Source organism: Rhizophagus irregularis, chromosome 7 (genome assembly GCF_026210795.1).
Source record: "Rhizophagus irregularis chromosome 7, complete sequence".
NCBI classification, from domain to species: Eukaryota; Fungi; Glomeromycota; class Glomeromycetes; order Glomerales; family Glomeraceae; genus Rhizophagus; species Rhizophagus irregularis.
The window spans coordinates 5281846-5305118 of NC_089435.1; the positions used below are offsets into that span (position 1 = coordinate 5281846).

General features: G+C 29.0%; 4 protein-coding genes across 4 annotated transcripts; 3 read left to right on the forward strand and 1 right to left on the reverse strand.

Moving 5' to 3' along the window:
- Window positions 1–246: 246 nt before the first annotated feature.
- OCT59_027902 (uncharacterized protein) lies at window positions 247–1057 on the forward strand (the record flags this gene model as incomplete). Its single annotated transcript, XM_066137305.1, has 2 exons — window positions 247–250; window positions 348–1057. The coding sequence occupies 2 exons, from the start codon at window positions 247–249 to the stop codon at window positions 1055–1057; spliced, it is 714 nt and encodes a 237-aa protein (XP_065993706.1).
- Window positions 1058–1175: 118 nt separating this feature from the next.
- Window positions 1176–2244, forward strand: OCT59_027903 (uncharacterized protein; the record flags this gene model as incomplete). The annotated part of the gene is made up of 4 exons (XM_066137306.1): window positions 1176–1463; window positions 1535–1776; window positions 1888–2059; window positions 2134–2244. The coding sequence occupies 4 exons, from the start codon at window positions 1176–1178 to the stop codon at window positions 2242–2244; spliced, it is 813 nt and encodes a 270-aa protein (XP_065993707.1).
- Window positions 2245–4932: 2688 nt separating this feature from the next.
- On the forward strand, window positions 4933–6266 carry OCT59_027904 (uncharacterized protein; the record flags this gene model as incomplete). Its single annotated transcript, XM_025328581.2, has 4 exons — window positions 4933–4996; window positions 5071–5223; window positions 5292–5777; window positions 5848–6266. 4 exons carry the CDS (start codon window positions 4933–4935, stop codon window positions 6264–6266), a joined length of 1122 nt encoding a protein of 373 aa, XP_025165991.2.
- A 15802-nt stretch (window positions 6267–22068) lies between these two features.
- On the reverse strand, window positions 22069–22598 carry OCT59_027905 (uncharacterized protein; the record flags this gene model as incomplete). The annotated part of the gene is made up of 3 exons (XM_066137307.1): window positions 22069–22196; window positions 22344–22486; window positions 22591–22598. 3 exons carry the CDS (start codon window positions 22596–22598, stop codon window positions 22069–22071), a joined length of 279 nt encoding a protein of 92 aa, XP_065993708.1.
- Between the last annotated feature and the right edge of the window lie 675 nt (window positions 22599–23273).

The window sequence follows — 23273 nt, forward strand, 5'->3', positions numbered from 1 at the left end:
TGAAAAAAACGTATATTTTAAGAAAATGTTATATGCAAAAATAGTATATTACAAAAATAGGTTATAGTAAAAAAAAGTATAAAATTTTAAATAAAAATTTAAGGTCATATATAAGCTTTATTATAAAAGGGTATATTCGAAAATAAAATGATTAACGTATGCCATAAGTCAAATAATCAAAAAGATATAAATCAATAATCTGCGGATAATCAGTTAATCAGATATTACTTTAATTGTATTAAAAACATGAGTAAAACGCGCATGTTAAATTAATAATAACGCGTATTTTATAATTTGAAAATAGCATCTTTTCTTTCTTTCTTATCATTTAAAATAAAACATCACAGGTGCTTATTTCATTTTCCAATACGTTATAAAAAATGATAATAAAAGTGTTAATGAAAACCTTTTTAATATCAACAAATTTCTTTCCGTAAACCTTCCTCCCAATATTTATACTGTTCAAAATTATGCTTCAGCTATTGATGTATCTAATATTTTTTCCATTACTTTTAATGCTCCTTTTGAAACTCTTCTTCCGTTAGCTAGAATTGATACTGCTGCTGAAAAGATTCTTCATCTTCAATATCCATACTTAACTCCTGCAATAGTTTTTTCTGATGGAAATTGCTTATTAAATTCTCTCTCTTTAATTTTTACTGGAAACCAAACATCTGCATTACAATTTAGATTGGCCATGGTTATAGAATTAATGAAACATGCAGATTTCTATCTTAGTCAAAATTTTTTTGAAGAAGATTATTATTTTTCTGATGCAGCTTTAAATTCAGCTAAAAGTAATTCAAATACACAAGTTACATATAATAAAGAAAAAGAGTATATAAGTGAAATTCTCTATATGTCTAAATCACATCAGTTTTGTTCAATTATTGGAATTTATGGATTAGCATCAGTAATTCAAAGACCAATAATGTCAATATATCCACCAACCATTTTCCAATTGATTAGTACTTTATATCATAAATTAATCGAGCCACGAATTAAAGCTTATGACGAATATATTACAATAATGTGGACATCTTCAAATGGAAAATAGAATATTAATAATCCTTTGCCATAAATGAATCATTTTGTTCTAATTTTTAAATTGAATTCATCATTTCCTTTTGTAAAATCTAAAAAAAAATGAGTGTGAACGCAAATTGGATGTTAAAATGCAAGATTCGCAACTTAACAATGAAGATAGTACAGAAAAGTGTGATGAAAAATATAAAAGTAACAATTTATTGGATGATGATGGTAATGTATTATCAGATGATGGTGATAATGTATCATCAGATGATAATGGTAATATATTATCAGATGATGGTGATAATGTATTATCAGATAATGATAACGATATATTACCATCAATATCATCTGATACATCAGATAACAAAAAAAAACCAAAAAATCAAGTTCATGCTAAGCAAAAACGAATAACCAAATTGGACCAAATTAAGGTAGTTCTATTTATTTTATTTAAATTAAATTTTATTTATTAATTAATTAATTAAAATTTAATTCTACTTAGAATAAAAATTTACAAAGACATCCAATAGTTAATAAAATTATCACTCGTAATAAAGTTCAGCGTAAATGTGGAAAGATTATCAAGTTACACCAAGCTTATAACTCCCAAAATTTGGAAATATATAGTAAAACTGGTAGCTGTTTATTGATAAAAGGAACACATCCACTTACAGATTACTTTACTACGATTACTACAAAATCAGGAAATTCATATGTTAGATTAAGAGAAAAGAAACATGTAAAGTATTTGCAAAGAATTGGTGGAGTTATTCATTATGGTGGTGCACCACGTATTAAAATATTGGGAAAGGAGTTATTTCCAAAAAAATTTAAAAAAAACTTTAGTTGAAAAAGACTAACAAGTAAAGAAACAGCACAATTAGAAAATGAGTTAGCTGCAAGAGCAAAGTGGTATAATGACTTTAGTGCTGGTTGTATTCGAAGTATGGAATGTGAAATTCTAACAGTAAATAAAGAAAATATTTGTAATAAATGTATGGAATTAAATAGTGATAAAAATTTAAAGGTAATTACAAACTTACAATTTTAAAATTTATTAAAAAATTTTACATATTAATTTGTATATTTTATTTAAATTAGAATGTTATTATACGACCAATTCCACAAATAGAGAATCGGAAATTTATACCAAAATATTTGGTTAAAAAGAATCCTATCGTTAAATATTTAAAGGATTCTAGTCTCAATTAGAGATGCGATCCGAAATCCGAAAATTCGGATCATCCGCCAATCCATCCGATCCGAACGGATAATGGATGCATCCGGATGGATTAAGGATATCCGTTTTAATCCGAAACAGCATCCAATGATCGTAGAGAGATGCACAATAGCTCATTCGAATCGTCGTAATGAGACGATTTGAATGAGCTATTGTGCATCTCTGTACGATCACTGGATGCCGAGATATTCGGCAAAACGTCAAACATCGGCATTTTCATTTTACGATTATGCAAAATTTTACGTTGCCGAATATCTCGGCATCCAGTGATCGTACAGAGATGCACAATAGCTCATTCGAATCGTCTCAATGCAACGAATCGAATGAGCTATAGTGCATCCCTGTACGATCGTTGGATGCCGAGATATTCGGCAAAATGTCAAAAATCGGCATTTTTTATTTATGATACTACCGATTTTTGACGGTTTGCCGAATATCTCGGCATCCAACGATCGTACAGGGATGTACAATAGCTCATTCGATTCGTTGCATTGAGACGATTCGAATGAGCTATTGTGCATCTCTGTACGATCACTGGATGCCGAGATATTCGGCAAAACGTAAAATTTTGCATGATCGTAAAATAAAAATGCCGATGTTTCACGTTTTGCCAATTATCTCGGCATCCAGTGATCGTACAGAGATGTATTATAGCTCATTCGATTCGTCTAAATGCAACGATTCGAATGAGCTATAGTGCATCTCTATACGATCGTTGGATGCAAAGATACCCAAAAATTTGAAGTTAATCCGGATTATCCGGATTTAATCCTATGATAATCCGGATTGATCCGTGCGGATCACGGATTGTAAAATTTCATCCGGATCGCATCTCTAGTCTCAATGAACTCTATTATTCAATAGATTTAGCACAAGATTCTGACTCATCATTTTGGGTAATATTAGCAGAAAAAAGACGCCAAGGAGTATTTAAAAATAAAAAAATTTTTGAAGGGTTATGTAAAATAATGGTAGAAATAGCAGATCGTGAATAGAGAAATAAAGGAAATCAAAATTTAAAATATCCAGAAAATTTTGCAAATTTTACAACTATTTTAGCATCATTTGGAATAAGAGAATATGAAATGTTTAAACAAAATTTAGCTAAACAAACACTTCGTAATATTAGGTAAATATTTTATTATATATTAATATTGATTATTAATCTAACCAAATTAAATTTACATTACGCCTTTTTAGATTACATCATGCACAATCAGATGAATCAATTAGTAATACAGATATTTGTTATGAAAATATGATGCGATTTAAAAAATTTGCTGATTCATTAAATTATAACGGACCTGTTGCCACCATGACGGATAATACGAAATTAAAAGAAAGTCTTAGTTATTCAGCAACTTTAGGTTGTGTTATTGGATCAACCTTATCAGTTTCTGAAACAAAAGTATCAAATTATGAAGAAGTTATTACAATCATTGATAAAATAAAGGTTGAAAATACTATAGCAAAACAAGTTCAAATTTATTTACTTCAGGTATTTGTTTTTAATGGTGCAATTTATTTCAATTCTACATTTTTAAATTTTAAATATTACTAATATCTAAATTTTTTTTAGATTCCCTTACCCAAAATTCCACCGATAGTTATTGGTTTAATTCCAAATAATAATAAAGAAAAAGCTGCTGATATTTTTGCTTATCATCAAAAAGTTTTACAATATGCAGCGCAATTGAAGATTAATATTGTATCATTTGGTTCAGATGGAGCAGCAAATGAATTCAATGCACAATTAATGTTAATGAGTACATCAACTACTGAAAATATTATTTTTGAAGATCAATTGTACAATATAAAGTTTAAATGTCCTGTTTTTCCTGGAATCGGCCCAGAAATTCGTATCTAAGATGCTAAACATGGAAAAAAGAGTGAGAGAAATGCATTATTTTCTGGTGCTAGATTGCTTACTTTAGGAACTGGAATAGCAAGATATGATCAAATACTTACACTTAGTAAAATGTCTGATAGTGTACTTTATATATGTGATGTTGAAAATACTGATCGGTAGGATGATGGTGTGGCCTATCAAATTTTTTGTTCAGCATTTTTAGAACAAGTATATGATCAAAATGGTTCACAAGATCCTAATAAACATGGTTTATTTATTTATCTTTTTGTAATTGGTGAATAATTTTAATTAATTGATTGATTACTTATTTATTTATAATTATTAAACTAATATAAATATATAAATTTAATTTTTTAGGTGAGTTGATTGATGCATATCAAAATCATACTATTTCACATAAAGAAAAGTGCCGAATGGTTATGTTAGCTTATTTTTTTCTTTATATGTGGAATAATCATATTGAGCAAATTCAAAAAGATCATCCAGATATTATTGATATAAGAAAAAACTTTCTTGCGCCTCAAACATTTAAAATACTTATCAGTTTAGCAGAATCGTTGGTGAATTTCTGTTAGTAAATTTATATTTATTAAATATATATTATAATGAAATTTATAATTTTTTAAAGATTTTACTAATATTGGCATATCGAGATTATTATCCAACTGTTCCGTTATGCACATGGATTCACAGTTCAGAACTATATGAACATTTTTTTGGATTAAGTTGACAACTACGTAATGATTTTACTTTTGGAAATCTGATAAAAATAATTCCAAAAATTAATCATATGTTTCATATTTATACTGATGTATCTTTAGCAAAGATATACAGTGAAAAAACTTCAGCAGAAGGTAATTAGTTTAATTAACATATTTTTATTTATAATATATCTGATATACTTATTTATTGGTTTATTTAATATTAGGTTATATAGTGAATTATTATGAAGATACCATAGCTGATAATATTGGTAATTTATTAGCATATCCCACAAATGAAGAAATGCATTTAATTATTCATGAATCTCATGAACAGGCAATTGCATTTGCTCAAATTCTAGAATTTGTTGGGTACAATTGTACAAAAATCTTTTTTACGGTAGATCATTTAATACATATATATTATTTTATGAAAACGATATACTAGATGAAAATTTAAATCAGGATGACGATAAAATGGAAAAAGCTGATAATTCTGAATCAGATGAAATTAGCAAGGCTGCAGATTTGGTTAACATATGTAATATTAATATTTTTAATTCGGGAGATGATGATAATTTAATTATAAAACAAAGTCAGGCAGAAATAAATTTAATGTATAATCAATCAGATAAAATAATTACTCAAGATGATGAAACAACATTTCAAACCGGAATTATATTATCATCAGGTAAATTAGATATTAAAATTTTAGTATTACAGCGCCGTAAACATGAATCTTATTCTAGTCAAAGAATGGAGAGAATTCAAGTGACACAAAGATTTCAAACGGAATTAAATTTTAATCCTAATAAGGTTAATAATATTATAGCTTTGAATCAAAATAATGGTGCGAGATCTAGAATTTTAAGAGTAAAGAGATGGCAAAGTAGAAATCGTTTAGAAACATTAGAAAGAATACTTCATGCTCCAGGTAATAAATTTTTACAATTTATTAAATTTATTACTAAATATATATTTATTAAATTTAATTTATTTTTTAGCCTTGCCAAGAATTTGCGTTGCAAACATTACTCCAGAAGATCCTGCCAAAAGTGGTGGTTATGCATTTGCTCTTCTAGGGTCAAAAATTTATCTCGTCCGGTTCTTGGCAATATATCGTCAATCATCAAATTACTATTCTTATGTTGATGATAATGTTACTTGTATTGATTCACTTTCCTATATTTCTGTATGTGTTTATGAAGAAAGAGTACCAAATATTTTTGGATGTTTTTCAATAGCCAGTCCTAAATATATCTTATACTCGCACATTTCTAGCAATTCCATCATTTATTATCTAGGAAATTGCGAAACATGTAAAGAAAATATGGGATTTATTATAGTTGGAAAAAGAGAAATGGAAATTTATAATTTTTTTAATTCAGTAAAAGACAAATTACAATTAATATTAAATAAATAAATGACAAAATTTTAATGCAAATATATATTTAAGTCATATGACAAAAAAGTATATTTTAATGTTATATAAAGGTTATAGGATAAAAGCGTATAATAAAATGGTTAAATTTATGTATATTTTTTTTGAATTTTTATTAGTATCATGGATATGACCTCTATTATAATTATCTGAGGTCCTACCGCAATTGTACTGCAATTGAATTGCGGTACTTTAGATCATTTGCGGAATTGCGAAATATTTGCGGAATTGCAAATAATTGCGAATTGCAGATTTGCAGATATTTAGACTTCAAAATCCGCAATGTTCTGCAATACCGCAAATCGCAATTATTCTGCAATTGCCTATTTGCAGCGTCATCCTTATCTATGACATATAATGTATTATCTTTATTTTTCAATTTACATTTAAAAGGCTTATTATAAACTGGTAATTCTGAAAGTCCTAATTCATTTACTAGTGTTGTTATCAGCCCGGTTCGGTCCGACTTGAAGCTAAAGTCAAGTCGCGCTGATAAAAAGTTAAGCCGAACCAAGCCGAACTGAATCGACTTGAAAACTCAAGTCAAACCAAGCCGAACCGTGTTGTGGCGGGCCAATGGGGCCGATTGACACTGCAATATCACGTGACATTACACAAAATTCCAAAAAAGGAAATTTTATTATCCACGAAAATTGAAACTTTGAGTTACACAAATTTCCAAAAAAGGAAATTTACATGCAGATCATTTAATTCCGGCTGGAATTAAAGGTCTATTAATTCGGCAGAAATATGTATGTTACACGAAATTCCAAAAAAAGGCAATTTTATTTTTTACGAAAATTAAAATTTTGGATTACATGATATTCCAAAATAGGAAATTTATGTGTAGATCATTTAATTCCGGCTGAAATTAGGATTTATATCCCATCGGCTCCATCGGTCCCATCAGCCCGCTGCAACTCAAGTCGAACCAAGTCGCGACTTGAAATTATCAAGTCGAACCAAACCGATTCGGCTTTAAGCTAGAAGTCAAGCCGAATTGATCCCATCAGCCCGGTTTGGCCCGGTTCAGCTTGACTTGGACTTAACAACACTATCATTTACTCTTTTTTACTGAAATATTCAAATCTAAAATAATATCTTAACGATATCATTATGAGATCATAACAATTTTATGATGATTTTCTAAAATGATAACATATTGATATAGTTACGACTCTCTTAACAATAACGTAATAATTAAAGTTGCTTGCCAAAATTAAAGAGTTTCAACATGTCAAAATAGTCAAAACTATTTCGACATTTTGACAATGGCCTTCTGATTTGTCGAAATGCCGTAATAATTTTAATATATCAAAATCGTTTTGGCATTTTGACATAGTATATCATATGATATACATATAGTTTCAGCATTACTCTATTCGGTTAGGATTGGTCAATTATACTGATCATCAATAATCAATATATAAAAAAAAATTTTTTTTTTTATTTTTGTTATTTTTGTATAGACACTGAACTGGATAAACTTGGACATGGATAAATTTGGACATGGATAACATGGACATTAAGATAAGTGGGTATTCTTTTTTAAATTTATTATAACTTAAGAAACATTTTCTAACGAAAAATGAAATATTATAGGGATACCAGTTTTCTTGGAATTGATGAAACTGGAATTTACATACAGACGGATAGGTAAAAAGAAGGTTTTTTTAAAAAAATTTTAATGTTTTAAGAAACGTTTTTAACGTTTCTTTTTTTCTTTTTTTTTGTTTGTAGGGATACCAGCTTCTTGGTATTGGACAGGACCCTGCTTACTTATAATAAAGGTCACCGTAGAAAATTAGCTCTTTACTAATAGTTTTTACCTTACTTTTTTCTTAAATTCTATTGGTTAATTAGCTAAAAAGGAAAAAAATCATAATAATGTAACATAAAATTTCCTTTTATAGTAGGATTTGCAAAGAATTTTATATATGATTTTTACCTTAAGCCTGAAGGTGACTTATCTTATAAGTAAGCAGTGTCCTTATTAGACTTAAAACGAAATGATACCTAAAAAAGAAAGGTTAAGTCTTTTTTTGTTGCTTCTTTCGTTTCTATACTAACTCGTTACTAATGTCTTTCTTTCTTTTTTAGATCTTTGTCTTTAGTATTTTAAGAACAAAGATTTGGTGAAAGGTGAGTGAAATGAAGGATTTTTTTAATTATCTTTGGTTATAGAACGTTTACTAATGTTCTATATATTTTTTTGTAGTAATAACTTCTTAGAGACAAAATCAGTATTTGAACGTGAAATATAAATGTGGGTTTTACTTTTCTTTGGTTACAAAATGTTTGCTAACGTTTTTTCCTTATTTTTTTTGTAGTGACAACTTTTTGGAAATAAAATTGACATTTATGTCACAATGTGTCCAAGGAGTTTTTATAAAAAAAATGTCATAATCTTATTTTATATATCACGAGAGTGATATTTTAATTTATAAGTATAAAGATAATGAGGGTTGCCTATTATGAGATGTTTTATGTAATTTCAACGATAAATTTGTGTAATTTTAATTTATTTTAATCATTTCAGTTAGGAAAATTTTGCAATATTAATTAAATTAAAAATCGTCATCATTCCAAAAAATTTGTTTTTACAACATGTCATTTTTTGATAAAAAAAAATTTTTTTATTCTCTATAAAAATGATTACTAATAAACGCAAAGAAGGTTGTTCGCAGAATGAAGTATAGGAGCATTATACGCAAGGTGAGCATGATTCAGAAGGGCATGCAAATGGAACTTGTAAATTTTGTAAAAAAATTTTTAGCAGAAATAATGTGTCTACATTATAGAGACATATTGCAAACCATTATTCAAATGCCCCACCTCACTTAATTCAAAATTATCAAAAAGTATTTGAAGAGAAAGCAAACAATAATAATAAAAAAAGAAAATTTTCTAATCAAACATTTTTATATGATTATCACGATGCTGATGAATTACTTCAAAGAAGAATTGATAGAATCAACAGAGCTTTGTTAAAGTTCTTTGTATGTTATAAAATATCTTTTGTATAGTAGAATCACCATTTTTTACAGATTTTATCAATAAATTTAACATTGCATATGACCCTCCATTTCGGGAACTATTGGCCAATCGCTTATTTGAAGATGAATTAGGGAATGTTAATTCTAAAATTCATAAAGAATTGCAAATGTCAGACAATTTAACACTAAGTATGTTACTTAAAAAAAATTTTTAATGAAAATCTGTTGATAACTTGATATATTTAATTTATATTTAATTTTTAATATTAGCTTTAGACAGGTGGTCATCTTCTAACTATAGATCTATATGGAATTTTACTATACTAACTCCAAATAGAAAAGAATATATATTTCAATTTTCTGATCTATTTAGTGATTCACATACTGGGGAATATATTGCGGAAAAGAAGATGTTATCAATCGAGTTGGAGTATCAAAATTTTCAGCTATTGTCAGTGATAATGGATCTAATGTTCAAAAAGCACGTGAATTAACTGAAAAAAAATTTCCAAACATAATAAATGTTCGATGCATTTCACACTATATAAACTTAATGTTATGTGACATAGTTCAACATCCATTCGCTAATAAACTCCTAAAAAAAGTGAATATTTTAGTAACATTCTTTAGAAATAATACTAAAGCAGGTAAAAATATTTTAAACTTAAATGTAATAATTTATTTTATCACTTGGCTACTAATTGGTATTTAGGATTTTTTTTGCCAGTTATAAACTGGCAGACTAATTAGTATATCTAGGATGATAAAAAAGTTATTTACTGATCTAGTTTAATATATAAATGGGTTTCGGATGATAACCCATTTATATACTACTAGATTAGTAAATAACTAATACTTAATAATTGCTAAATTGAATTTTTTTTTTTTTACAAAAAAAAATTACTGTAGATGCTAAGTTCTAGGAACTTTTAAATACAATGAATATTAAAGGTGGCGTGATCGTGCTTTACTGCAAAATAAGGTAGACGACTGCTTATAAAAGCATTGATGATATTTTGAAAGTGAAAGCTGTTCTAGAAAATATAAGTAAAACTAATTTTATTATTTATACTATTATTATATGAATAATAAATTTTTCTATAGATGGCAGCCAACCACTCAGATTTATTAACAAATGATAAAATTAAACCTATCATTTGTTCGTGAAATTTTTTTAATGAGTTGAAGGTTCTTGGATTTGTTCAAAATCCATTGTGTAAAGCTGTGTTAGCATTAGAAAGGAGAGAAGCTGATTTAAGCGATTGTTACTTAGAATTAGCTTGAATTTCTCTTGCAATAAAAAAATTACCACGTCAAGTTTATTCAGAATTTCATAATTATTGTATTGAAAAAATTAATGCACGTTTCAATGAATTTGATGATAATGATTACTTGCTGGCATTTTTTTTGAACCCTCTTTTCCAAGGTATTGATTTATTTATTTATTTTATTTATTATTATTTTGACTCACTATAATAATTAAATAATACTAAAATTAAATATATTTAATTAGCCGAACCTCTAAAACATGGAATTTAGACACAAATAGTTAAATATGCTAACATATCAAATATACCTAAAAATTGGATTCCTGATATTTAAACGATTAGTCACTAATATGTAACACTGAATCAATCTTACACATATCGGGTACCGATGTAAACGGCCGAATATCAAGCACGAAAAGAAGATAAAATTCAACCGCCAAATGTAATTATTAAGTATTAAGAACGAACAAATTAATCGTGGATTGGCGTAGATGGATAAATAATTAGCCGAAAAGGATAAACATTTAAGAAGAGTAATGATCTGCATGACGTAATATTTATTGAATGATTGACAAAGAACCAATAGGATAAATAGAGTCGATCATTTGCGGCTTAGCGATCTTTACAAGAACGATAAGAAAGAATAATTATAAGCCACGAAAGATAGATTATAAGCAAAATATATAAAGTGGATTAAAAGAACATATAAAATAATGTCGGAAAGATTAAAGAACACAAAATAATATAAAAGATAATATGAAAAGATGGCATAAAGATGGAATATAAAAGATAACATATTAAAAAGAACATATATAAAAGATAACACAGCCACAAAAGATGAATTATATCTTTACGACATAATATTTGAAAGATTATTTTAAAGAGAAGATAGCACAGCCATAAAAGATGGGTTATAAATTATTTCTTTACGATGTAATATTCAGATAATAGAAAAGATAATATATAAAATAATATATAAGATAGCATATTAAAAGATAGCGTATTTAAAATATAGATAGTATATTAGAAAGATAGTTCAAAGATAATATGTAAAGAACATGAAAGATAGTATATAGATAGAATAGAAAGTAGCATAAAAATTGTATATATAGAGAACGGAATTCAAAGTAATTCCATAGTTCGCATCCACAGAACTCAATAAAATATAAGTTTCGTTTAATTATTTGTTAATGAAGTTTAATATTAATTAAAGGTAATAGGTTCGCCCTAAACTTTAATTAATGTTTGATTAATTAATTTTAATTAATGAAAATTTAAGAAGAATTAAATATATGTTTTGAAAAGTGATAATTCGTAGCGAGAGCTATCGAAGTTTGAAATTAAAGGTAAAAGTGGATATAATTTGAGGAAAGAGACGTATATTTTATTTTATATCGTTTAATGTTTTGTATTACTAACACTATTTATTTTATGAACCAAGAATGTTGTTGTACGTTGTTCGCTGATGTTGTTGTTTGTTAATTATGTTTTGATCACGTGCTTGTTCGTTTAATTGTTCGTTCGTTCGTTTGTTTGTTCGTTCATTCGTTCGTTCGACCATGAGAATGCCCGTTCGATGTGGCAACCTTGTAAATTGATGACAGGGGGAATTGGGGGATCTCATATGGTGCATGCTCGCAAGAAAGGAAATGATCATCATCACATGATTATTATTAATATGAAAATTTAATTTCGTTGGTAAGTCACTGATAGGTATTATTAATCAATATTTTATTTTAGAATTTATTTTTAGATTTCAGGTTTTGACGAGTTCAAAAGGAACCAATAAATCAATAAGGATTTAACGAGTTAAAAACTTGAAAAGGTGAAAGATTGGAGTTTGAAGTTGTGCAAGTAATCACTTAATCGATAGAAAGCACAAGAATGTTTCTTTCGGGAATAAAGTACCTGAGAAATTTCATAAGGAGATGTAGAAGTTAAAGATAAATTTTGGAATAAAGATTAATAATGGGAGAACACCAATGTATTATCCGGGGTTCATCTGTGTGGTATGGGTTACCTCTGAGTTTGGATTTTGGATAAATGCTCAAGATTGGAAAATTTTTATTCTTCGACATTAAAGATTATAACGTATGGGTTACGTCAAATCTGGATACCCAGCTCAATAAATGCGCAAATTGCTTTGGGGACGGAAAATGAAGATTGTAAAGACACCTACTATCAAGAAACATTGAATGGATAAAATAGGACAAACCTGAAAACTGTCGTGCTTTTATTCCAATGTGGGGTATCTCCAGCGGGTAAAAGATAGAGATAAGCTCAGTATAGGTCAGGAAGATAAGTTGGTTAGACGAGTTTTGAGGATAGCAGATGACTTTTGAAACTGGATTTTGGAAGGTTAGATTCACCCGTTGAGAAACGAGTCGGCCAACGAAGAAGGAAAAAACGGACACGTTGTATTGTTACAGGTCCTAGGCTACATTTCAGATGAGGGTTCCTGGTGTAGTGTCCTAGTTCACGCTCTCACTACAATGTTCCGTTAAAAGAAGAAAAAATAGAAGGATATTTACACATTAACGAGCCGTATAATGAACATTACGTGCAGTATTTAATAATAGAGTAAAATCCGAAAAGAAGGACATTTATTTAAAAGAAGAACATTTATTTGAAAAGAAGGATATTTATTTGAAAAGAACGACATTTTGTGTGTTATAGATTAATTTATATAATATAGAATATATAGTAAGAAGGATTTATATGGACGATAAGAAAGATTGGAAATTCGCAAACCTTAAAAGTTACGAAAATTTTGAAGTTTGTGATATGTGAAATTATGGATCTTGGTGACAAAAAGATGTGACAAAAAGAGGTGATAAGTGAAACTATGAATCACGGTGACGAAAAGATGTGACATGTGAAATTATGGAAATCGGTGATAAAAGATAAATTTTAGGGCGCAGTAAAAACCTCCGCAGCCTGAGGAGATTGTGGACTTAGAAAAATTTTTGAAATTTTATGGCGCAGTAAAAATTAATAGTAAAATATAGCGTAGTAAATATATAGAACTGAAAGATGGAATTTAAAGATTGAGAGAAGTAATCTATTTGAAGATAAAAAGAATGTTTAGAAGATCAAAAATAGAAACGATAAGAGTGAAATATATATATATATAGAGAGAGGAGTCCGATTGAAATTCTGGATGGATATTCATGGCAATTTAACTAAAGCATACAATGGAATGGTACCATCAATGGGAAAGCGAATATAGAACACATAAAGAAGAACACGAATTAGGAACGGAAGAATTGGACGAATGTTTAAATTGTGAATTATGTTATCCAATAGTAAATGAACCAATAGTATTCAAGAAATTTTGGGACGCATTATTTAAATTTGAAGATGCAATAATAATATATAATGACGTAACAATTAAGGGAGTATTAGATTTATTAAGTATGAACAATTCAGAAAGAGAGGATACAATACATAAAGGAAAATGCAGAGATATAATGGATAGAATAACAGAATCAATAAGATATAGAATACAACCAAAGATGAAAGAAAAAGGATTACGAACAATTATATTAGTAATTGTAAGAGATTGTATTGAAAGAAATCTGGAGAATGAAGTATTTGATAGATTAATTGGAAATCCTGAATTAATAGAACACAAATATATTTTGGAAGATTGGGATGTTGAAAGAAGGTTTGAAAAATTTTGGCAATGGTATAGAATCACATCGAAAGAAATTGGACCATTACGAGTAAAGATAGGAGCAATAAAGACATTTAGGGAATTACTATATGAAGAAGAAGGAATAGCTATGAATGAAGAGAAAGTAAAGGAACTAATGTCCGATGTAGAATATGAGAACATACATATAGAAAATGTTCATGAATATCATAGGAATATGGTACAAAAGATAATAAGAATATTTATAGATACTAGGGGTTTTACAAAAGAACCAGAAGATTCAGAAAGTGAAGATAGTCCAGCAAGTTACGAGTTGGAAAATGATTCTGAGGAAGAATTAGAGATAATAATAGGAGACAAATCATGGAAATTTAGTGAATTAAGAAGAAGGTCAAATGTTATGGATAAAGATCAACTGAGGTACATTTGGAAGATAGGAATAAAGTTGATGATAGAAATGGATATATTGGTAACGAGAATATTTATGGACAAAATTCAAGAGGTAGAGGAATTGGATGAAAGAGAAAAAGAATTGAGGATAAAAGAATGGTTAGAAAAAGAAACAATAATGTGTGAAAAATGTGGTAATAGAAGGTTCGAAATGGACGAAGCGGATAGCGAGTGCGGGGAATGTGTTAAAGAAGCGCAGAAGAATGAACAAGATGAGCTAATAGAATTAAGAAACAACTTAGAAAAATTGGGATATGAAATAGATGTGTCAGAAATTCAAAGAATGAAGAGTTTTGGGGTAAATAATCGAATAATGGTAACTAAAGAATTTGTGGAAGAATATATGGAAGTGATAGATTTGGAAGATAAAGAATTAAGAAAAGAAATCCATAAGTGGTTAAACAAGAATACAACTTGGTGCGAAAGATGTGAAATAAGATGGATGAATGATATGTTTAGATTAGGATGGATGGATGATATGTCTAGAGTAAGAGGAATGGTATGCAAAGATTGTGAAGAAGAAAATATCGATGAAATTGATGATCGGGTAAAAAGATTACAGAAGATTTTTGAAGATATTGGAACAATAATAACTGAAGAAGAATTGTTGAGATTAACTAGTATGGGATATACAGATGGAGAAATTTTAGATAAAGAATTCATTGAAATCTTTCAAGAAAATAAAAATAAGTCGGAAAAAGAATTGAAGAAAAAGTTAGATAAGTTGTTGAAAGGACAAACAGGAACAATAGATAGTGAAGAAAGTGGCGAAAGAAGCGATAATGAAGAATCAGAAGAAGATAATACAGATGATTCAGAAAAGATTGGAGAAATATTAAGTCCGGATGAAAGATGGGATGAAGATATTGAAAATTTTAACGAAGAAGAATTTGAAGATGAAGTTGAAAATGTTATAAATAGAGGGGATAGCGACTTAAGTCAAAACTCAGATACGAATAGTTCATTAAATATTAAAAATTCTGACAACGAAAGTGAATTATCTGATTACAATTTACAAGATTTATTTCAAGAGAATATATTGAAGATGGCAACTGAGGGTCAAATAAAAAGAGTGATAGAAAATGCTTTAGGTTTTCCAGCAAATACTTTGAACGCAGCAGTAGGAGCAGGAGGAAGTTTGATAGAAAGGATCGAAAATGCAGGGAACGAAGCAGGAGGAACAATTAGTATACCACTCTTTTATGGAAGAGAAGATGAAGATGTTACTGATTGGGTTAGACAATTCGAGGTAGCATTTGCAGCAGTCGGAAAAGCAGCGGGGGCTAATGGCGTAAGACAAGCGGTATACGCAGCAGCACATTTAAGAGGGGCAGCAGCACAATGGTATAATGAAATGAAAGAAGTAAATGCGGGAAACTTAGTGAATTGGGCAGATGCAGATAATGATAATGATTTAAAGCATAGAATAAAAAGAAGATTTACCAGAGAGGATGTTAGAAGAAAGAAAATGCTAGAATTAAGAAAAACCCGACAAGAAACAAGTGAAAGTGTTGAAGAATATACAAGAAGATTTAGACAAATATTAAGAATAGCAACTAGAGGACATGCCTTAGCAGACGAATATCAAGTAGATTTTTATATTGAAGGATTAGAACCAACAATAGGGTATCAAGTTAGAAGACAGAATCCAGCGAACTTAAATGGGGCGATAGAAATAGCAGTAAGGGAAGAAGGTGCGAAAGACGAATTTTTAAGAAAAGCAATAGGAACGTCAATTAGTACGAAGATAGACATCGGAAAAGACGATAATAGACAAAATATGTTCGCAAAACCATTGAACGAAAATTATGAGGACGAATTAGCTGAAATGTTTAAAGAAAAGGCAAAAATCAGTAAATTAGAAGCACAAATAGCAAGTATGGAGAGAAGATTAAATAACGATAATAGGAATAGGTATCGATCAAATATGGGAAGGAGATTAAATAATGGTAATAGGAATAGTTATCAACCAAATCAGATTAGGGTACCAACATGTTACGGATGTAATAGAGTGGGGCATTATAAGAATAATTGTCCTGAAGGAAGGAATGCAAGATTAAATATGATAGACGAATATGATGATCAAGAAGAATACTATTATGATGAATATGGATACGAGGAACCACAATACGGTGAAATGTATTATACACAAGGCTATTACGATGATTATGAAGATAGAGAATTAAATTATCATAGTGAATTATACGCAAAAGATGACGCAGTAAAAGGAAGAAGACAATCAAGAAGAACGAGTCCAATAGTGGGATATAAAAACAATGATGAAGGAAGAAATTTACAAGAAGAATTAAGAGAAGCAGGAAATAGAATGGATGATAGAGAAATACCAACTGGTACAACAGCACCAAATTATATACCTGAACGAACTGAACAAAATGGGGATAGACCAATGGGACCAAAAGGAATGAGGTGGAGTAATAAAAGGCAAGCTTATTACGACCCAACAGAAGGACTAAGAAAATGGAGAGAAGCAGGAGGACCAACAAAGCCCAGAGAATATGGACCAAGACTAACTGACGGAATACCACCTTATGACATTGTGGAAGATGTGAAAAATTGTAGAGCGAATATAACATATGGACAATTAGTAAACGGGAATCCTAAGTACCATAAACAATTAAGAGAAGGAACATATAGACCAAGAAGTATAAACGAGAAAAATTGACTACACTCGGTGGGAACTATGAAAGATGAAGAGAAAAGAACTACAGCGATGAGAACGGAATTAGAAGTTGAAGATCAATTAGTGAGTGTAATAATAGATACCGGAGCAGCAGTAAGCGTGATAACAGATAAATTAAGAAGAAGATTGAATATACCTATATTTGGAAAAAGTAAATTTAGATGTACAATAGCAAATGGGCAAAAGATAGCAGCATTAGGAAAGGCAAATATAACTTTAAGATACAAAGATGAATTAGAGATATTAAGAGACGTTGAAGTAATCGATTCAGAAGAGGAGGATCTAATTTTGGGAAATGATATATGGAAGCTGTATAATGCAAAAATAAATTTCGAAGATCATACCTTAAGAATAGAAGAACGGGGAGAAATAATAACGATCCCAGTAGGATATGAAAGAGAAGCAATATATGAAAGCGAAGAGAGCGAGGACGATGAAGAATATGAAAGTAACGATGAGGGAGAGGTATTCAAAATGCACCAGAATTTTAAATAGAGAGTCTTGGCTCTGAAGAGAGAGAGACGGAAAAGATGCTTAAACCTAGTGAAAAATTTATGCAGAAATTAAGTATAGGGAAAGTGGAAGAACCAATTTGGGAAAATATGGTAAAATTATTATTAAAATACCAAGATATTTTGGAATATGACAAAGAAATAGAAGGAAGAACAAAAGCGGCGCAACATGAGATAAAAATAAAAGATGGGGTAGAACCAATAAAGCAAAGAAGATACAAAGAAACAGATGAGAAGGCAAAATTTATAAGTGAAGAAGTAGATAAATTATTAAGACAAGGAAGGATAAGAAAATCAAAGAGTCCGTGGAGTTCACCGGTTACATTAGCAGGAAAGAAAACAGGAAAATATAGATTTTGTATTGATTACAGAAAGTTAAACAAGATAACTATAATGGATAGTTTTCCTTTACCAAGGATGGATGAATTGTTAGACAAATATAGAAAAGCAAAATGGTTTTCAAGTATAGATTTAGCGGCGGGATTTAATCAAGTAGAAATGAAAGAAGAAGACAAAGAAAAAACAGCATTTGTATGTTCAAAGGGATTATTTGAATATAATGTAATGCCGTTCGGTTTAACGAACGCACCAGCAACATTTCAGAGATTAATGGATGAAATATTAGAAGAATACATAAACGATTTTGTGGTAGTATATATCGATGATATTATGATATATTCAGAAAATTTAAAAGACCATATGGAACATGTGGAAAAAGTATTAAAGAAGCTACAGGAGAATAATTTGATAATAAAATTAAAGAAATGTAGATTTTTGGAAAGAAATATAGAATTTTTAGGACATATAGTAGGAAATGATGGATTAAGGCCAGACGATAAAAAGATAGAAAAGATAAAAGAAATGAAGGCACCAACAACAGTGAAAGAAGTTAGATCATTTTTAGGACTTTGCTCATATTACAGAAAATTTGTGAAGAATTTTTCAAAGATAGCAAGACCAATAAGTGATTTGAGAAAGAAGGGAATACCTTTTATTTGGGGAAGAGAACAACAAGAAGCGTTTGAAAAATTGAAAGAAAAGTTAATACAATATCCAATATTGCGACATCCAGATTGGAAGAAAGAATTTTTATTAATAACAGATGCATCAGGAAAAGGATTAGGCGCAGTATTGAGTCAAAAAGATGAAAAAGGAAAAGAAGTAGTAATAGCATATGCAAGTAGAAGTTTATTACCAGCGGAAGAAAATTATCCGATAACAGAGTTGGAATGTTTAGGAATAGTTTGGGGAATCCAACATTTTCATAAATATTTAATCGATAGAAAATTTAAAGTAATAACAGATCACAGTGCATTAAAGGGATTAATGAATGCGAAGATACCAAAAGGAAGAAGAGCAAGATGGGTAATGGAATTACAGCAATATAATTTTGAAGTAGTACACAGGTCGGGAAAAGAAAACACGAACGCTGACGCATTAAGTAGATTATTAAAGATAGTGGAGGAACAACCAGAAATAGTAATAATCGACGGAGTAGACGGATTGGGAAAAACAAGTATAGTACAAAATTTAATTGGAGAATGGGAAAAACAAGGATTAAAAGTAAGATTCAATACTTATAAAAGAAGAAGAAAAGATAAAGATGAATTTCACGAATCAAAGATGGATACAGAATGGAAATTCAGAAAAGAAGTAGTGGAACAAATAAATAGAAGAATGTTAGAATATGATGAAGATACAGATATAATAATTTTAGACAAATCACCATATTGTGAATATTATTATCAAAAGACGAAAAGTTTTGACAGAGGGTTAATTACTCCACATGGAAATCATGAGATGGAAAAAGAAATATTTAGATTGAAAGAAACAATAGATAAATCAATAGTGATATTTTTAGAAAAAGATGGCAATGTATGTTGGGAAAATTACATTGGAAGAGAAACAAAGAAAACGGAAAAATCATCATATCCAACATTAAAAAAGGATGAATATTTGGACATGGTTAAAATGTTTGAAGAAAATCAGAGCGTATACAAATATACCAAAAGATACAGTCGAGTAAAAGTTAAAAATGACAATAGTAGTTGGAGAAAAGTATTTAAAGAGGTGGAAAAATGGAGAATGGTTAAAGAAATTTTATGATCGAGGGGGATTTACACCAAGAATAGTAATTAAAGGAAAAGAGGTATTCGATAAGACCCGAGTTCGATTCAATTAGAATTATTATGAACGAGACCCGAGTTCGATTCTTTTAAAGTTATTTGTGAGGTCACAAATAGCGAAGAGGGGGATAATGTAAACGGCCGAATATCAAGCACGAAAAGAAGATAAAATTCAACCGCCAAATGTAATTATTAAGTATTAAGAACGAACAAATTAATCGTGGATTGGCGTAGATGGATAAATAATTAGCCGAAAAGGATAAACATTTAAGAAGAGTAATGATCTGCATGACGTAATATTTATTGAATGATTGACAAAGAACCAATAGGATAAATAGAGTCGATCATTTGCGGCTTAGCGATCTTTACAAGAACGATAAGAAAGAATAATTATAAGCCACGAAAGATAGATTATAAGCAAAATATATAAAGTGGATTAAAAGAACATATAAAATAATGTCGGAAAGATTAAAGAACACAAAATAATATAAAAGATAATATGAAAAGATGGCATAAAGATGGAATATAAAAGATAACATATTAAAAAGAACATATATAAAAGATAACACAGCCACAAAAGATGAATTATATCTTTACGACATAATATTTGAAAGATTATTTTAAAGAGAAGATAGCACAGCCATAAAAGATGGGTTATAAATTATTTCTTTACGATGTAATATTCGGATAATAGAAAAGATAATATATAAAATAATATATAAGATAGCATATTAAAAGATAGCGTATTTAAAATATAGATAGTATATTAGAAAGATAGTTCAAAGATAATATGTAAAGAACATGAAAGATAGTATATAGATAGAATAGAAAGTAGCATAAAAATTGTATATATAGAGAACGGAATTCAAAGTAATTCCATAGTTCGCATCCACAGAACTCAATAAAATATAAGTTTCGTTTAATTATTTGTTAATGAAGTTTAATATTAATTAAAGGTAATAGGTTCGCCCTAAACTTTAATTAATGTTTGATTAATTAATTTTAATTAATGAAAATTTAAGAAGAATTAAATATATGTTTTGAAAAGTGATAATTCGTAGCGAGAGCTATCGAAGTTTGAAATTAAAGGTAAAAGTGGATATAATTTGAGGAAAGAGACGTATATTTTATTTTATATCGTTTAATGTTTTGTATTACTAACACTATTTATTTTATGAACCAAGAATGTTGTTGTACGTTGTTCGCTGATGTTGTTGTTTGTTAATTATGTTTTGATCACGTGCTTGTTCGTTTAATTGTTCGTTTGTTCGTTTGTTTGTTCGTTCATTCGTTCGTTCGACCATGAGAATGCCCGTTCGATGTGGCAACCTTGTAAATTGATGACAGGGGGAATTGGGGGATCTCACCGATATGCAAAATATTTATTTATTGTATTTGTATTATATAATCCAAAGAGGTATATTAAAATTATTACTAAAAAAGTATTTTAATATTAAAGATAATCGTTTATTCATATAAAACCCCTTATTTTCAATTTTTTTTTATTTTTTCTAATATCACGAATAACTGACAAAAATATTAAAAATATACATACCGTATTTTGTGGGCTACAGTACCCCCCCTATACACAGTATTTTACACAAATTTTTTTTTGGATTTTTTAAATACCCAGATTATACATGTAGCTGAAACCTCTATGAAGCTAAACAGGGTTTCAGACTTTCAGTAATTTAATTATAATAAATTATAATAAATTATTAAAAACTATCCAAAAATCCATCTAAAACTCCAAAGACTTTATATTATAGTTTCGGCTGGATGTAGAGATTAATTTTTATCATTTTTTAACTTAATTTTGATTTAAAGATGTGGCTAAAAATCACGTGAAAAAGTTTTGGCTACAAGTATAACCCAGATATTTCGCACAGAGACATTCGATTTTTAACCTCTAAAATTTATAAAATATCTGAGGTACAACACTAGAAAAAAAAATATATACACTGTATAATATCCGGGTATTTATTATCAACTTTATTTATTATATATGATATTACAATATGCAATACATTGTTAAAATCCTTTATATTATTTCCTAAATTCTCTCAATATAGAACATTATTTTTCATCAGAAGTTAGTTCTTGATTTTGATTTCCATCTTCTCCACTACTATCATTACCACCATTATTTTCTTTACTCTTACCTTTATCTGTTTCAATTTCCCACTCATTTTCATAATCATTTTCTTCGGTATTCATTTTCTTCATCATCTGAATTATTTATATCTACCTCATCATCATCCTTCGGCATGTCCAGTAACTTATCATAATCAAATAAATCATTATCTTCTGAATCATCAGTATTTGTTGAAACTTCACAACATTTGAAAAACCTTCTAATAAGATCTTCATCAACATCATCCTATGATTCCTTGACTCATGTTGCAACTGTTGAATAGGAAGGTCTTTTAATCCTTCTGGCTGGAATAAGAGCATGAATGGTAGAAGACATCCAATTATTATATCATTTTTTAACCTGCAAATTATAAATAAATGTTAACAAAAATCAAAGAATTTATAAATAAAATATGCTAAATTGCTAACAATAAAAAATTTTAAAGAATTATATACAATTTTTACCTTAGCATCAGCAAGTTTGAAAAGTGTTGATTCACACCAGTATACGCGTTGATCAACACCAGCTAGTTGTTCAACGCGATTAATAATATTAATCAACACCCGTATACTGGAGTATATTAACGCTTAATGTTAATATACGCGTCATTCAACTCTAATGTGTAGTTCAACACATTATACATTGTTGTTTAACGCACTGTATATTAACACATACTATACTATTTTAATTAAATTAAATTATATTTATTTTTATTCACCTTAGGAATCGAACCAAATACCTCAACTTACACTATTAATTATTTCACGATCTAACCACTGCACTATTTAATTTAAGTATATATTTATATATATTAAACTTAATATTTAAAAAAAAAATTATTTCGGCAATTGCGTAATGTACTCTTATCATGTGTATCACGTGATACTAGACTTAATAATTACCGCTGCGGCAGTGCTGCGGCTGCGGTATAGCAAAAAAAAAAATTAAGCTTTTTTTGGCAAAGCTTAATTTTTTTTGCTTTTTCCTCTTCGTTCTCCCCTTCCCTTTTGTTTTCCCATTACTCTTTCGTTCTTCCCTTCCTTCTCCCCTTCCTTTCATTTTCTCATTATCCTTTCGCTCTCCCCTTCATCCCTATAAAAAGTTCTATCCGTTATTTCTGTAAAAACCCGTAAAAATGAGCCTTTCA